We start from the raw sequence: 18,529 nt of genomic DNA, 5'->3' as shown, positions 1-18,529 counted from the left end.
ATTCCGGGAGTGTAACATACTGGTAATGGTAGTGGTGCTATGTAATGGTGTTGCGATGCAGTCACTGTCTGGGATCACTGGATATTTGAATGATCAGTTTTTCATATTTCAAGATGGTTTGTGGCAAGTGTCAGAAGAGGCATGACACCCTTCCTAACCTCCTTTACTAAACTCTTACAAAACCGGGCCTATGACTCCTACAATCTTAAGATTCTTAATCATACCTGCCTTCTCATCTTCTCTTTTGTAAAGAGCTGGATAGATTTAGATTAATTATTGCTGAAAATATATTTCTCTTCAAACACCATGCACTTTAAATTACAAAGCGAGAAGCAATGTAGATGCTGGATTATTTCTAAGAATTGCAGATAACATGTGAAGTTTTATAAATAATGAAGTAGTTGTGCATCAAAGGTAGAAAGAACACTAAGAATAGTTATGACATCTTTTAGCTGAACTAGGTCATCAGAATCTTTTTGTGGCTATTGTAGCTTAGTCAGTAAAAGTGTAACTTGGTAACCTGGGGCCTCATGTATAAACAGTGTGTACGAAAGTTTCCACACTCAAATTGCGATGTATAAAACCTAAACTTGGCGTAAAGCCACGCACATTTTCACGGTATCTCATACTCTGGTGTACGCAAGTTTTGAAGACTGGCGGCACCCAGCATCAAAGCAGAGCTACTGTTCCTGTGTGGTTTCCCTTTCTTTTTCAGATCCACATCCCTGAATACACTGAAATTAACCACATATTGTTTATTAGTTTAATGCACCTGATTGTAATTAACCATTAACAATATAATGGTCCACGGAATGGTCAAACTATTCCAAATACCATAACTGCTTTAGCGTTGTTACTCTCACTGCACCTTCTTTTTCTTCTTTCAGCTGCTCCCGTTAGGGGTTGCCACAACGGATCATCTTTTTCCATATTACTCTCACTGCACCACTCGGAGCAGCTGATCGGAAAGAGAATTATCGGTATACAGCATCAAGCACACGCTGCCTCAGCCATGCTTCCTATTTGAACTGCTTCTCACACGGCAAACGCTTCAAAACCTTTCCTGTACGGACCTTGCTGTTCAGAAAGAGTTTCATCCCAAGAGCTCTAAACGCAATGAATCAGTTCATGAAGTGCTCCTTGTAGAACTGTTTGGACTTTTAAGTACAATCACCTCGCAGCTGATCGGAAAGAGAATTATCGGTATACAGCATCAAGCACACGCTGCCTCAGCCATGCTTCCTATTTGAACTGCTTCTCACACGGCAAACGCTTCAAAACCTTTCCTGTACGGACCTTGCTGTTCAGAAAGAGTTTCATCCCAAGAGCTCTAAACGCAATGAATCAGTTCATGAAGTGCTCCTTGTAGAACTGTTTGGACTTTTAAGTACAATCACCTCACTGAAAACTTGCACTACAGTTATAATATTGCACAACCTGAGCCACTTTATAAAGCACGTATTTACATATGATGATGATATCATTTTTAAGATGAAATGCAGCAAAATATGTTTATTATATTATACAGATAAAACTTTAACTTCATTTAAATAATCTATATTGTTAATAATTAAAGAACACGGTGTTGCTACGCTAGCAAGGATCTGGCGGTTGTTCCTGCCTCGCACTGTATGCTTCACTGGGACTGGCGTGAAGGATAGAATAATTAAACATACACTACGAAGATATTTCAGTGTTCCTTAAAAGTTTTGAAGAATCTGTGTTACAAACTTACAGATGGCTTAATGTCTATTACAGAGCCGATTGTGTGGCGATTGGGTATTTGGAGAAAGAAAGGTAAGGACAGGAATTGGGGGTTAGTATGTTTGAAAGAGACAGCACTGCTGCAATAAATTCATCGAAGGTCGTGCACAGTCACTGCGCCACCGTGTTCCCATGTTTAATAACATGCTTTAACTCCTATCATCATGAAAATTATATCAAATATACATCTCAGTATTTTAATTATTCAGAGAGCTGTAATATTACGAATGTAATGGATTCTGTGTCCTTTCGGAGGAAGGCAAAACCCAGAAGCACGTAGTGATTCACACACATAGAGCACATAGAAGATCAAATACAAAACAAAGCATTTAACGTGCTACTTTAGTTACGATGGATTTGAGAAACTAGTAAATTAAACGATTTTAAGATGAAGTTTATGATATTCTACTTTAATGACAAAATAAACTACGTGATTAAAGTGGAAATTTCGAGATTGAAGTTGACATTTCGTGCTTTTTTCCCCACTGTGTGCCTATTTTTTTTTCTCTGTACCCTAATAAGCTTTCATATGACACTCAGACGGTGGGCTATGACTCCCCTTTTCATGGCGACTTTGATATCTGACAACTTCTTTTTTTATTTCAGCATTGTGCAACTTTGTGAACTTCAGCTTTCGAGTTTCTCCAACACTTTCTGTCACTCGATCAACTTCCTTTCGTTGTTTATACCACTGTTTAAACCAACAAATTGTACGTTTTTCCTTGCCTCCACTTGGTATTCGCTGAAATTCTTATATTTTCCCCCATGCTTTTTCCATTGTCTTTTCACAGAAGGCTGAGCTTAAGGGCTATTTATATTGCTTTGCATATTCAAAGAGGCGTAATTCTGGGAGGAGTTGGGGCGGGACAGAAGGCGCATGCACGTGCGTTACTTTTCATGCTGATCGGGATTTATGTAGCGGAAGAACGTGGAAGTTTGCATACGTGCAGATTCCTGCATCTGGATTTTTCTGTGCATACGCACATTCCCGCTTTTGTGCTTATGCCATATTATAGTGTGAGTTCTACACACGGCATTATACATGAGGCCCCTGCTGATCTTACAACCAAATCAGAAATTTGTAGGATGTGAGTTTACTTATTTATTTCTTCCACTACAGAAAGAAACTGAAAATGATGATACGTTGGGTTCCAGAAAAGTCAAGGAGCTGTCAGTAATTGACGGTAGAAGAGCACAGAACTGCAACATCCTTCTGTCAAGGTCAGATTTGTTTTGTATTCAGGTATTTGGAATTCATGTTCTCCAGGAAAGCCTGCCCTGACTCAAAGCTAAGTACCTAAGTAGCCCACTTACCAGCTGCAGTGAGGTCTATGATTAAGAGGCAGTGGTATTGTTGATTGAGGCAGGACCCAGAGAACTACTAAATGTTACGTATTATTATTTAACAGCTGGACAAGAGCACTGTAAGCTGGTGACAAGTCATGATACTGCCTCTGTTCTAAGAGACTCTGTATTTTGGCTGCATCTTTATATTCAGAAGATGTACTTCCTTCTGTCTGCCTCCTGCTTTCATTATTTTGAAGGCATGAGAACAGTTGTGCCAAATGAGCCATATTTGGTTGACCACGCTATCCAGGGAAGGTTTTTTATTTTTTTTGTTCCCTCCTGCAAATGAGGCAACCTTAGATATGTAGTGCAGAAGGTACTCCATTGGTTCTGGGTGTAACATTTTGGGAAATGCTGTTTCTTTCTTGTGAATGCAGTGACAATCACTAAACTGTCATAAGCATATGTGCAGAATGACAAGTGTCATTTCTTGGCTTACATACCTGTGCAAAGGCTGTATCAGATTTAGTATCGGGTAAAGGCTTCAGGTTTCTTTTAGGTTTTACTACACAGCACAATTGATCTTTTATGTCACTTTTGTTAAAGTTCTAGCCATTGTAAACATCTTCCCAAAGTAAAACTATTCAAATTCTAAAGGATCAATAATGAAAAAGGTAATTTCTGCAAACAAGCAGTGTTCTTTTTGTGGACACACAGTTTTCATATCACTTAAGAATGACTGTTTTGTGCTTAGGATTTTATGTCTAATACATAGTGCAATGTTCATTTAAAAACTTAGCGATATTGGTAAAAAAAAATGAATGTGGGAAAACAGTTTTGGGCTTTTGAAAACAAATAACAGAAAAATAAAACTTCTCTCTGTGGAATTTGTAAAATCACTCCTGGGGGCTGTAGACAAGTGGTGCCAGGGCCCAGATTATACAGTATTAATTTAATTATAATATAATATTAAAAAATGACAACAGAAATTCTGAGATGTTTCATTTAAGTTCTTTGTAGCGGTGTATTCCATTCCCCCTGGACAACTCTTCTGCCTATTGTTGGTACACTAGTGCTGGCTAGGGCTACCAACATCTCATCCTTCCTCATCCTTATTGATTCTCCTCCACCTTTGACACAGTTAGCCATCAGATTCTCTTTGTGAGCCTCTCTGGCCACTGCATTAGTGGGACTGCTCTCGGATGGTTTGAATCCTACCTCTTGGGCAGATCCAATCCTGTGTCTTAGAAGGTAGAGATGTTAACATTGCATCAGGCACATACAGGAGTGTCTCAGAAATCAGTGCTAGTCCCTCCTTTCTTCTCTCTGTCCACCAATTCACCAAGCCATATCACCCAGTCCCATGGATTCTCATATCATTGTGTGTCTGATTCTTGGCTGCTCCTGTCATTACCTCAGCACTGGAGTCTCAGCTTGACTCACTGGTATCTGAACTTGGATGAAGGAACACCATCTCCAGTTCAACTTGGCAAAGATAGAACTCCTTGTTATCCCAGCTAGTTTGTCAATTCAACACCCTGTCTCTGTAAAGCCTGACATGTTATCACTATCGAATATGAAGTCAGTAGCCATCCTAGCTATTCTTCAATAACACCATCCACAACATCAGGCCATATCTGACAGAGTGTGCAGCACAGCATCTGGTCTAGTCATTGGCCTTGTCATGTCTGGCCCACAACATCCCATTACTGGCATGATTACCTATGTGCAGTACCAAGCCACTATAGATGATTCAAAATGAAGTGGCATGTCTTATGTTCAACCAGGCAAGGCAGAAACGTGTCACTTGCCTTTATTGCAGAACACATTAAGTTAAAATCCTTCAAGCTTGCCTGCAGTTAGTGAAACAGCACCTATTTATATGGAGGCACTCATGAGGTCCTTTGCTTCTTCTCGCTCTCAAATCTCAATCCAGACATTTTTATGTGTAGTTGCTATGTGGTGGAACAAGCTGCCCACCTACATCCAAACTGCTGACTTTCTCAGTGTTTTTAAAAAGCTTTCGAAGACTCTGTCTCTGTCTGTCTAATTGATAATGGTTTTAATGTTCTTTGCCACAAGACCAGTTAATCTTAGTTACTTTCTGTTTGGTTTACAGTTCTTCATTTGTGATGGTAATTTTTGTAACCTTGTCCTGTACCCAGACTTATGTTTACTCGATTATGTTGACCTCTTTTGCAATGTCTGCTGAGTAAATATGTGTAACTGTATTAACTGATTCTAAAAACTGGCCGGTTTCCCTAGTCATTGGATCAACTGATGGTTTAGCAGCATTTTTAATCAGATACAGTCATGCAGTACTTTCTGTTTTTGCTCTTTTAGAAGATTCCTGCTGTAAACAAGTCAAAAGATGAAAACATCATGGCAGGGTATTTTCATAGATAACAGAATGACAATTTAGTCCCTGTGATAAGAATGAGACTTCAGACATCATAAAGGTTTGGGGGAGCCACCCGTATATTATTTATTATTTCCCAGCTGAAAAAGTTTTGTAATATTTGAACAGAGATGTTCACCAGACAGAGTACAAAATAGAACTGAATATTTGGAGGTAAGATGGCAGTTTTAAGGGCTGGGGAAGGAAATGTCATCTAGTCCGGAATTGGAAGTGACGTCATCAGAGGCGCCGGAAGTGATGTCATCAGAGGTGCCGGAACCTGGTGAGATTTCCCAGGAATGGTCTGCAAGAAACTGAGAGAGACACAGTCAGCACACTCTGCCACCCCCTGGTCTGGTGTAGTATTGCAGTTCCCCAGGCCCTTTAGCTGTCTCCTAAACGCACGTGTGTGACACCCCTTATTTAGTTCCAAACATCATCCTCCCGTCAAGGATGACTACAAGTTAGAGCTGGAATAGTTAGCAGGCTCAACATCACTGCGCCTTTTTGTTTTTTTCCTACTTAACTCTGTAACCTCCTTATTATAGTGTTTTATGCTTATGTTGAATGAATGCAGTTTGTTTTCTTAGATTATTGTTAACAGTACTAGGGATTTTTTTTAATTTGCTGTTGAAAAATGCAAGAATGTAGAAAATATTTTATTTTTTGAGGTGTAATAGGAAATGGTGGCTAATTGTACATTAAGAAAATTAAATTCAGAATCATCAGGCTTAAATGCGACAACATCAGGCTGCAATTAAAATTTGAGAATAGTGAAATAAGGCTGTCCTGCAGTGTTAACCTGTTGCATACTTAGTAAAGTAATGCTGTATATTTTGTTATTCTCTAATTGATTAATTAATGAGGTTTGTCTCTATTAAATGTATCTAAATGTGGTATGTGCTTTATAGCATTGAAATGTGTTCTTTCCCACATTTTAGTCATATTATGGATAAAACAAAGTAAATTTTCCTTTTAGTAGCTTTGGTCATGAGCCCAGCCACAGGGAAGAAACAACTGTATTGCCTGATTCTTGGATTTGGTATTTGACTTGACATGTCTCGTCCAAACAGACCTTCAAATGTTACTTTGTGATTACACGCATTGGTTGCCAGTCTCTGCATGTTATGCTTGTGAATTTAAATATCCTTTGGACAGAAATTCCTCACTTTATTGGTTCTTAGTCATAATTACCAGCTACATTTTTATGCAACTTATTTTGCATCATCACCTAAGCCATATGTGCTCTCAGTCTTGCCAGCTTTTTTTTAAGAAACCCAGAGGATTCTGGGTCTCCACAGAGCCTCTCCCATGATGTAAAGTTCCTGGGGCCGGATGAATACTTCTGTGCATTTGTTTGATTCAAGTTTAGTCCCCTTTTTGGAAAGTAAAAAAGGTTCCCCGTATGAGAATGTATTTGCAAGACAGCTACTACCTCCACACCGTGCACCTCACTAACTCCCATTGTTCAGCTCTATTGCTGGCGTGGAGTTTGTATTATTAAATTGTGCTTATTTAAGCACATTCTTTCCCGCAAAGGCATTCCAAGGCCATTTCTTTGCTGCTTAAATTAGATGTGCAGTACTCTACCAAGTATGGACAATTTGACTTCAGAATTAAGGAATTCACTATTTATGTAAGTTCTTGAAACCCCAGAAATCATTTTTCAAACCTGATGATGTGTTTAAATGTGTGCCTGGGCCAAAAATCCTCTTGTTAACCTTTTTCTTATGGGGATATTGTTTGCCTAGTCTCCTCCTCTGTACAGTTTTTCCCTCATTTGTTTCCATAGTAGCTAACACAAACAGTCCTCGATATTATTATTTTTTTTTTATAGCTTCCCAGATTTCATGTACATTTATTTTATATTGCTCTGGTTGAAGCTAGCAATTGTCTTTTGTTAATTTTCTGTCTTCAGTGTCAGATATTCCTGAAAAGTCAGTAATGTTGGATCCTGCCAAGTCTTGAATTATGTAAACCTGTTAGCTGAGTAAGGTTTGAGATTACTGGTTGGGCCAAGTATTGCCTAGGAAAGCATACCTAGAAGATAGAAATAGGTTAAGGGTTGATTGGGGAAAGAGTGAAAAAGGCCCACTGCTTGGTAAGAGAGGAAACATTGCCAGTAACCATCTATATATATATAATTCAATAAGCCGACAGGGCACGCCAGACAACCATGGGATACGCACGACATAGCCACGCCCGCCAACTCACAAAGACCCGGCCACCAACGCTAAGACCATGGGATACGACGACAACTCACAGAGCCAAGCCCACCAACTTTAAGAATTCACTAAGTCCATGGCAAGCAAGATGCACGCAAGACAGAACCATGCCCACCAACAATTCGAGTGAAAGCATTTGCCAAGAATGTTTTCATTAATCAAGAGCGAAAGTCGTAGGTTCGAAAACAATCACATACCGTCGTAGTACCGACCATAAGCGATGACGACTGGCGATCCGACGGCATTACTCCCATGACCCGCCGGGCAGCCAACCGGGTAACCAAAGTCTTTGGGTTCCGGGGGGAGTATGTTTGCAAAGCTGAAACTTAAAGGAATCGACGGAAGGGCACCACCAGGTGTGGAGCCTTTTGCTTCATTTGACTCAACACGGGAAAACTCACCCGGCCTGGACATGGAGAGGACTGACAGATTGATAGCTCTTTCTCCATTCTGTGGGTGGTGATGCATGGCCATTCTTAGCTGGTGGAACGATTTGTCTGGTTAATTCCAATAATGAACAAAACTCCCTCCTGCTAAATAGTTACGCAACCCCTGAGCGGTCAGCGTCCAACTTCTTAGAGGGACAAGTGGCGAGGAATTCCCAGTAAGTGCGGGTCATACGCTCGCACTGATTAAGTCCCTGCCCTTTGTACACACCCCCCATCGCTACTACCATGGTCGGATGACTTGGTGGATTATATATAGAAAAGCAGCTGGAACCGCAAAGAACAACGAAACGTCAGCATGGCTCAGAGGTGCATGTGGACTGTAGCAGAGATGAAAGCGACTGAGGTGGTGTTTGGAAAATGAAACGTCAACGTGACTCACAGGTGCATGTGGACTGTAGCAGAGACGAAAGCGACTGAGGTGGTGTTTGGAAAATGAAACGTCAACGTGACTCACAGGTGCATGTGGACTGTAGCAGAGACGAAACCGACTCAGGTGAGGAGTTGGGGGCGGGCACATGAGCAGGCAGTGCGTACTGAACGATGACTAAGAAATCAGCAGACTAGAATAGTGGGGGGGGCGGGGCGGAGGGAGTGGAATGGGCGTCCTTACCCTCTCCCCCCCCCCGTTCCGCCCGAGCGCCGTCCAGCCCCATCCATCACTCTGGGAGGTGGAGGCGTGACGGTGGTCCTCCAGTTTTCAGTCACGGACAATGTTGCCCTCTCCAGAGTTCCATCTTTTCATTCTCCTACAGTCGTATCCTCAAACCCACCCCATTTGGACAACTGTGTCTTTCAGGAAGTGTTCACCCATCAATACATAATTATGCGGCGTATGCTACACCGCGGGTTGGCTAGTTGTAGCTATAAGACTTGAGATGTGTGGTATAGTGGTTTGAGTGCTGGACTTTAAAACTGGAGTTTAATGATTTACCCACCTCTGATTACTGTGAAAATCAGTTTTCTGTGTCCCAAGTATGAAATATTTACAGTGAATCACTGTTATTTATCCTTAACATGTAGTGTGTAAGAAAAGTATTCAGTCCCTTGGATGTTTAGTATTTATGAAAAGTATTCACCCCTGGGTAGTTTTCACATTTAACTGTTGCAAAACTCTGAGTCACAATGAATTTAATTGGCCTTTGTTTGATAGTGATCAACAGAAAAAGTCTATTTAATGTCAACGTAAAAACATCTCTTCAAAGTGATCTAAATTAATTTCAAATATAAAACACAAAATAACTGATCACATAAGTAGTGTAGCAGCCAGCAGATTGCCCTGAAGGTGGGTGAGGCTGGGTGCATGATTGACCGTGACCTGTCACATAGGAACGCTAAACTGCATTTGATATACCTGAGAGTATTCAGAGTACACCTTGGGAAGGTTCAAGAAGGCAAGCAGAGGCTCTCGGAGCACCAGATAAATAGAAGCTTTCACAGAAGATGGCAGTCTTTAGTGGATTGCAGACAAAGACCGTGTATGACAGTGGAAGACAATCAAGGCGCTGTAGTTTAAGGAACAGGGCACGAACAGCTGTGGCTAGTTGCCATTTGGTGTCTGCTGTTGTACAAGTTGTTTCCCGTAGGAAAGGTAGAACTTCTCAGAGTGCGATCTGTCAGTGTTAAATAAGCGTGCCTATTCTTGAGTTTAACTGTCATTTGGTGTGTGTCTCAATCTTCCCATGTCAGCACTCATTACAACATTTACCCCCCCTTTAATAGGACACTACCAAATCCTCACTGATTCAGCCAGTTGGATTATGAAGCTATGGTCTAATCATTTTTGGACTCTAATGAGACCAAATTAAGCTTTTTGGCCGTCAAAACCAAACACTGCACATTATCAGACACTCATAGTCTCCACCGTAAAGCTTGGTGATGGCAGCATCATGCTGTTAAGGTTGTTTGTCTGCAGCAGCGTCTCTTCATTCATATAAAATGAATGCAGCAAAATTTAGGGAAATCCTGGAGGAAAATCTGATGAAGTTAGCAAGAAACCAGCTCCTTGGGAGATTTCTTTTTCAGCATGATGACAATCCCAAGAATAAAGCCAAAGCTCTACTTGAATGGCTTAAAAACAACAATGTTAATGGTCTGGAGTGGCTGAGTCAGAGTCCAGATCTCAGTCCAACTGAGAATTTGTGGCTGGACTTGATACAGACTGTTCACTCACGATCACCGTGCAGCCTGACAGAGCTTGATCAGTTTTGCCAAGAAAAAGGTGAAAAATGGCAGGGCCCAGAGGTGCAAAGCTGATAGAGATAGACCTGTGCACACAGACTCAACATTGTCATGGCTGTCAAAGGTGCATCTACTATATACTGACAAGAAGGAGGTGAATATTTTTTTTGTGTTTTACATTTATTTAGACTCTTTGCAGAGATCTGTTTTTACTTTGCACTGACGAGTCTTCTGTTGAACAGTGTCAAAAAAGACCAATGAAATCCATTCTGATTCAGTGTTGTATAACAGTAAAATGTGAGAACTTCTAAAGGGATGAATACTTGTTATAGGCACTATATAAGTCATTTTTGGTAAAGGCATCTTTCAAACATACAACAGTACAAATAATTCTGTATGCTATATTTTCCTCCATGTAGCAGAGACAGTACAATTGGGACTTGGCTGTTGCTGTCATGGTCTAATTTGTCATTTCGGCTAGAATGTCTTGGAGGTGCTAAATAAGACCGCCTTAGTGCATAGTTAGGGTTGGCAATTCCTACAGTCAGGAATGCAACAGTTAAAAACACACACACATACAGTACATACACTATAGCACACCAGTGTAGCTTTTATATGGCCACAAAAGAAAGAAATGTCAGTGCATGAAATTGAATTGGTGAAGCTGGAGTAATATAGAAATAAGAAGAGAAGTTGACTAGGACGGTGCAAGTATTATCTAATTAAGCCTGCTGCAACTGCAAATCTTTTTTTTTCTCATTAAAATAAGTAAAAGACACTTCAGTCAAGAGTATAATCAGTACAACATTTCAGACAGTAAAGTTTAGAATTAGGATGCATGATATTCACACATTGCCCTTTTCTCTCTTTTTGTGTGAACTGTTTTACACTGAATTTTTACTAAACGAAGATACGTTGTCTGTGAAATCATTTTGACGCATCGTTTTTTGCCAGAATCCCTTGAAGCATACTGAAGCTGCAGAACTTTGGTAATTTTGGGTAAATGCGGCTGCAATTTTTCATCAGAAAACTGTATGCTTATCCCATTTTCATACTATAAATGGGTCTTTCAGTCCCTGCTAGAAATGGAACCTATTCTAAACACCTAGAACCCCCTCTGTTCACCATATCACTCCCGTTTTGCAGCAGCTTCATTGGCTTCCAGTTCAGTTCCGCATTCAATTCAAAATTCTCCTGTTAACTTTTAAGGCTCTCCACAACCTCGCCCCTCCATATCTGTCTGACCTCCTCCATGTTGCCATTCCCTCCCGTACCCTTAGATCCTCTTCCTCCATCCACTTGACTGTCCCCTTCGTCCGTCTTGCCACTAGCTCTGGAACTCGCTACCACCTGAGCTTAGAAATATTGAATCATTTTCACTTTTCAAATCTAAACTTAAAACTCATTTGTTTAAGACTGCTTTTTCTCTTTGATTATAATTGCTCTGTCTGATTTTAATTTTTGTATTTTAGTTTTGTTTATAATCTGTGTTTTATCAATTGTTTGGTGTCCTTGAGTGTTTAGAAAGATGCCTACAAATAAATAAAATGTATTATTATTATTATTAACTACTGACTTAGTTTACACACCGCACCTCAGATATAGCAAGAAACTTCTGTCTCATATTAACTTACGGGGGGTAAAAGACTATACCATTGTCTATGGCAATGAAAGAAAATTCATTCAAATTAAGCAAACACTAATATGAGTTCAGTTTAAAGCATTTACTTTCTAAGGTTGGCTCTTACATTTCCGACCCTTAATTGTTTATGCAAGAGCAGAGACAATTTCTATATTTTACTTCAATAAGAGACACAAACTATACTTTACAATAACTATGGCTTTCAAATCACTAGCAAAAACAACTGCAAACAAACATTTAAGAATTTCTTATTTCAAACATTAGCTGTTTCTTGAAGCAGGCACAGTTTATTCACAGGTCTGTCCAGAGTGCTGGTTTGGGTCTGCACACAAACTCTTCTCACTGCACCTTTGGCATCTGGCATTGCCTTGATGATTCAACCCATTACTCAGGAATTGTGGGATGCAGCATCATCTACAATTAAAACACTGTCTCCTGGTTCAAAATTTCTTCTTCTTGTTGGCCGTTTTGGACGTTCTTGAAGTATTGGCAGATACACTTTAGACCATCTTTTCCAAAATAAGCTACAGTTGTGCTTGAAAGTTTGTGAACCCTTTAGAATTTTCTATATTTCTGCATAAATATAATAATAATAATAATAATTCATTACGACCTAAAACATCATCAGATTTTTCACTCTAGTCCTAAAAGTAGATAACGAGAAACCAGTTAAACAAGTGAGACAAAAATATTATACTTGGTCATTTATTTATTAAGGAAAATGATCGAATATTACATATTTGTGAGTGGCAAAAGTATGTGAATCTCTAGGATTAGCAGTTAGTTTGAAGGTGAAATTCGAGTCAAGTGTTTTCAATCAATGGGATGACAATCAGGTGTGAGTGGGCACCCTGTGTTATTTAAAGAACAGCGATCTATCAAAGTCTGCTCTTCACAACACATGTTTGTGGAAGTGTATCATGGCACGGACAAAGGAGATTTCTGAGGACCTAAGAAAAAGAGTTGTTGATGCTCATCAGGCTGGAAAAGGTTACAAAACCATCTCTAAAGAGTTCGGACTCCACCAATCCACAGTCAGACAGATTGTGTACAAATGGAGGAAATTCAAGACCATTGTTACCCTCCCCAGGAGTGGTCGACCAACAAAGATCACTCCAAGAGCAAGGCGTGTAATAGTCGGCGAGGTCACAAAGGACACCAGGGTAACTTCTAAGCACCTGAAGGCCTCTCTCACATTGGCTAATGTTGATGTTCATGAGTCCACCATCAGGAGAACACTGAACAACAATGGTGTGCATGGCAGGGTTGCAAGGAGAAAGCCACTGCTCTCCAAAAAAACATTGCTGCTCGTCTGCAGTTTGCTAAAGATCACATGGACAAACCAGAAGGCTATTTGAAGAATGTTTTGTGGACGGATGAGACCAAAATAGAACTTTTTGGTTTAAATGAAAAGCATTATGTTTGGAGAAAGGAAAACACTGCATTCCAGCATAAGAACCTTATCCCATCTGTGAAACATGGTGGTGGTAGTATCATGGTTTGGGCCTGTTTTGCTGCATCTGGGCCAGGATGGTTTGCCTTCATTGGTGGAACAATGAATTCTGAATTATATCAGAGAATTCTAAAGGAAAATGTCAGGACATCTCTACATGAACTGAATCTCAAAACAACCCTAAGCACACAAGTTGTTCTACCAAAGAATGGTTAAAGAAGAATAAAGTTAATTATTTGGAATGGCCAAGTCAAAGTCCTGACCTTAATCCAATTGAAGTGTTGTGGAAGGACCTGAAGCGAGCAGTTAATGTGAGGAAATCCAACAACATCCCCGAGTTGAAGCTGTTCTGTACGGAGGAATGGGCTCAAATTCCTCCAAGCCAGAGTGCAGGACTGCTCGACAGTTACTGGAAATGTTTCCTCAATAAATAAATGACCAACTATAATATTTTTGTCTCATTTGTTTAACTGGTTTCTCTTTATCTACTTTTAGGACTTGAGTGAAAATCTGATGTTTTTAGGTCATATTTATGGAGAAATATAGAAAATTCTAAAGGGTTCACAAACTTTCAAGCACAACTGTACATCTCTGATCACTGATATTCTGTTGGCAACAAAGGTCTTGAATCGAGTGTTTTCATTGAGTAGAAGATCTTTGTTGCCAGCAGAATCTCCGTGATCAGAGATCATTCACGACCTTCGCAGTGGAAGTAACGTAACATCTGGCTTAACAGGGCTCCAGTACACAACAATGCTTTCTCTTACCCCATATACATAAGCTTTGCCCCATACAGGTGTAAACCAAATACACAGACGCAGACAGCACTGTTTATCATCCTGTAAACAAAGCATGGACTTATTTTTGAGCACACGGAGAAGTTAGGAATGGTCTCCATTTTCATGTTTTTTTCTACCCACAGTTAAAGACTTTTACAGACAATACAGAAATGCAAACAGCCTTGTGAGTGAAAGAACACATGCACTGTAATGAAAAGTCTCATCAGAGGTATGTGCTGGAGCAGGTTTAGGCATGAAAGAAAGAGGAATGGTCAATTACTGTGGTATGTTTAATCGCCAGTAATCAGCAGCCCTCAAGTTCAGGCTTCGTCTCGGGATAGCAGTAGGTTGTTCTGAACCTGTTAGCCGTGGGGGTCTCATTAGAGTTTTGTAATACTTCAGGTGGCTAAACATATTGTCAGTCTTGTATTCACTGAGTTTAATGATACATACACTGAACAGTGAAGGAAAGGGCACAGCCACCATTGTCTGAGCAATAACTGATTACAGGGAGGCCTTATAAAGTGTCTCATGTTATTAAAGAATGTGTTCATTTGAGTTGCTTTAAAATTACTGTGAATTATTTTAGGAAATTTTGTATTTGGAAGCAAGCAACTTTGAAGAGAGCAACAGTACTTGAAAATGTCAATGGTTTCTTTCAGGAACATAGTAGAACATATATATAGGACTGTGCAGGTAAACGATTAACTGGCTCACCAGGGGCACATCCCAATTATTTTTGTAAAATCCTGATTCGTTTGTGTTTTGCGTTTTTTTTTTTTGTGTTAGTTTGTTTGGACAGCAAAATTGGAATAATAAATCTGATAACTTAAAGATAGGGTGAGAAGCTCAATCATCCAGGAGGGGCTCAGAGTAGAGGTGCTGCTCCTCCGCATCGAGAGGAGTCAGATGAGGTGGCTCGGGCATCTGATCAGGATGCCTCCTGGACGCCTCCCTGGTGAGGTGTTCCGGGCACATCTAACCGGGAGGAGGCCCCGGGGAAGACCCAGGACACGCTGGAGGGACTATGTCTCCCGGCTGGCCTGGGAACGCCTTGGGATTCCCCCGGAAGAGCTAGAAGAAGTGGCCGGGGAGAGGGAAGTCTGGGCATCTCTGCTCAAGCTGCTGCCCCCGCGACCCGACCTCGGATAAGCGGAAGAGGATGGATGGATAAATCTGATAATCCTGTAATGCTAAATATAATCAAGCACTAGCAGTTAAAATGCTAATTTCAAAAATGAGAAAGGTGTAAGTATTACACAAGTAATGAATACTATAGCCAATAGACATAATCAGCAATCCGCCTCAGCAAAGCTGTGCACACGCTCTCCAAAGCTCCAGAAAGCAATATCATTGGTTCACATTTTTCTGAGTGATGATTGGACAGTTTCATTAGTTAGGGTCAGAAGGAGGGAACATGCTGTCCCATTAGTGGCCTTAAGTAAGAATTAAAAAAAGAAATGATTTTGAAGATGGATATTATTTCAAATAAAACAAAAATAAAGAATGATGGCTGAGGAAGGCCAGACACCCGTATCTGCTCTAACAATGCACACTCTGCCAGGGAAGAACTCGCTCAGTGTCGTTCTGACTTCTGCACTGCTCTTGGTAGTGCGTATAAGTGCCAAATCTATGAAGCAGGCATGGGGGGGACACAAAAGGGAAAGCAAAAGTAGACCTGCCAAGCTGTCAAGACCAGAAAAAAAAAAAACATACGTGTACCAGCGCTGCCTTTGAACACATGCCCAGTATGGCCAGAAACATCGCCACTCCAGAGAGATTAGCATTAAAGCCAGACAAAGTGAATATGCTGCTGTTCTTGGCATGGAATGTGTCATTACACACTGGTGATGTGTTTTTCTTTTTTTTTTTTTTTTTAATATATATAATTGCACTTATGATTCATTTTTAAAAGCTGTTACATATTGTAGCCTCTTATTCATTTGTTAATTATATGCTAATGGTTCATTTTTATTAAAAAATCTTCCCCTGTGACAACATCTATATAACTGTCTACCTTTTTTCTTTGTTTTTTGTCAGTTATGCACGCTCCTATTTACTTACTATGTATACATACATACTAATTTAGTTCCTGTTCCAAAATGAATACAGAATCTCTAGTCCATGGAGAAGAGTGCATTGTCCATTCCCCTCTTATTTATACAGTTGATCCTGCTCACCCAGCTTTTTGCGTTCTTATGTTGTCAACGCATTGCTGAAATGTGTGCTCTAAGCCATTTTGACATTCTTAAAATTGGCAATTGTTGTCACTCCACACTAATGTTATCACCCAGGGCTCCACAGAAACAAGTGTCTTTATCCAGCCTGTTATCCTATTTTAATCCTGAAACCCGCCCATAGCTCAGCACTTCTTTTTAGGACTTGATTTCAGCTGACCCTTAACACCTGTGGGTGTTTAGTTCCTTCCAAATGTAACGTAACTTTTAAATACTTTCATATTCACATTATTATTGGTTTTTTTTTTCTTGTGTGTTCAGGAGTTGTTTGTTATATCTTAGTACTGTATTTGTTGAGTTTCTGTAAAACCTAGATTTCTATTTGGGACAAACAAAGCACTATCTGCCTATGTGTCTGCCTGCCACTCTGTCCAAATAGAGCCGACCTTTCCCCTTGAGAGGAGCAAATAATCAAAAAACAAACAACCTTGTGCCATCTGTCCTTCATCTGGATTATATAAATCCCAGATGATGAGACTCCAACAAACCAGAAGAATGTGCTGTCACACATCAATTTATAAACTAAAACGAAAAATAAATTTCAAGATGGAATAGAAAATCTTAAAATTCATGTTAAAATTGCACAACGCAAGCATATCTACACACAAGTAAACATTAATAGTATAAATTGACAATACAGTGTTAACAGGATGAGTGCAATTGTTATAAGAACATAAAATATTTGGCAAACGAGAGGAAATCATTCAGTCCATCGAGCTTGATTGTTCAGATGATAGCAAAGCACTCCTGATATCTCATCAGATTCTTCTTAAAGTTTTTCAAGGTTGCTGCTTCAACCACATTTCTCAGTAGTTTGTTCCAGAGGTCCCACAACTATTTATGCAAAGAAGTGCTTCTTGGCTTCATTCTAAATACACTTCTCGTTATTTTCCACGGATGTCCTCGAGTACATGATTCACCCTTAAGCTTAAAGAATGTTGCCGGATCTACTTTATCAATGCCTTTGAGGATTTTAAACACAAGTATCAGGTCCCCATGTAGTTTCCTCTGCTTAAGACTAAACAGGTTTAATTCATGAGTCTGTCAAAGTAAGACATGTCTTTAAGTCCTGAGATGTGCATGTGTTTGCTCTCTTCTGCACATGTCTTTCTTGTAGCACAGTGACCAGAACTGCAAAAACAATACTACAGATGTGGTCTCACTGGTGTATTATATAGTCTGTGAGCATAACATCCTTTGATCTAAATTCAGCAGTTTTTATAATCGAGCCTAACATTTTATTTGACTTTTTAATCGCGTATGCACATTGCTTAGATGATGAAAATGTATCAACATAAACCCCTAAATCCTTTTCAAAGATGGCTTTCGTCAGGACGGTGTCTCCCTAATATTGGATTTATAATTGACATTCATTTGGCCCACATGTAGCACTTTGTGCTTTTCTACATCAAACCGTGGTCTGCCATTCCTCCTGTTTTAGTATTTGTTATTATAGAGATTGAAATTAGAAAATACAGTTAAAACCAGATTGATTAAAATTCTACAGGAATGAGGCACTGGGGGTTTTAAGCTTGATCTGAATACAGTCGTATGAAAAAGTTTGGGAACCCCTCTCAGCCTGCATAATAATTGACTTTACTTTCAACAATAAAGATAACACTGGTATGTCTTTCATTTCCTAGGGACATCTGAGTACTGCGGTGTTTTCCGAACAAAGACTTTTAGTGAAGCAGTATTTAGTTGTATGAAATTAAATCAAATGTGAAAACTGGCTGTGCAAAAATTTGGGTACCCTTGTAATTTTGCTGATTTGAATGCCTGTCACTGCTCAATGCTGATTACTTGTAACACCAAATTGGTTGGATGAGCTCGTTAAACACTGAACTTCATAGACAGGTGTGTCCAATCATGAGATATAAAGGTATTTAAGGTGGTCAATTGCAAGTTGTGCTTCCCTTTGACTCTCCTCTGAAGAGTGACAGCATGGGATCCTCAAAGCAACTCTCAAACAATCTGAAAACAAAGATTGTTCAGTCTCCTGGTTTAGGAGAAGGCTACAAAAAGCTATCTCAGAGGTTTAAACTGTCAGTTTCAACTGTAAGGAATGGAACTAGGAAATGGAAGGCCACGGGCACAGTTGCTGTTAAACCCAGCAG

General features: G+C 39.9%; 1 protein-coding gene across 4 annotated transcripts in view; it reads left to right on the top strand.

Annotated features, from left to right (window-relative positions):
- The window catches only part of daam1a (dishevelled associated activator of morphogenesis 1a), a 354,302-nt gene that overhangs the window by 276,569 nt on the left and 59,204 nt on the right, over window positions 1–18,529 (top strand). For all 4 annotated transcript variants that reach the window (XM_051919792.1, XM_028821962.2, XM_028821963.2 and 1 more), the window contains one exon: window positions 2,885–2,985. In XM_051919792.1, the coding sequence (XP_051775752.1) occupies window positions 2,885–2,985 (101 nt within the window). The remainder of the gene's footprint in view (window positions 1–2,884; window positions 2,986–18,529) is intronic.

Source organism: Erpetoichthys calabaricus, chromosome 16 (assembly GCF_900747795.2).
Source record: "Erpetoichthys calabaricus chromosome 16, fErpCal1.3, whole genome shotgun sequence".
Classification (NCBI taxonomy): domain Eukaryota; kingdom Metazoa; phylum Chordata; class Cladistia; order Polypteriformes; family Polypteridae; genus Erpetoichthys; species Erpetoichthys calabaricus.
Note: the sequence above shows the minus strand (reverse complement) of the source record. Positions and strands in the feature narration are given on the sequence as shown.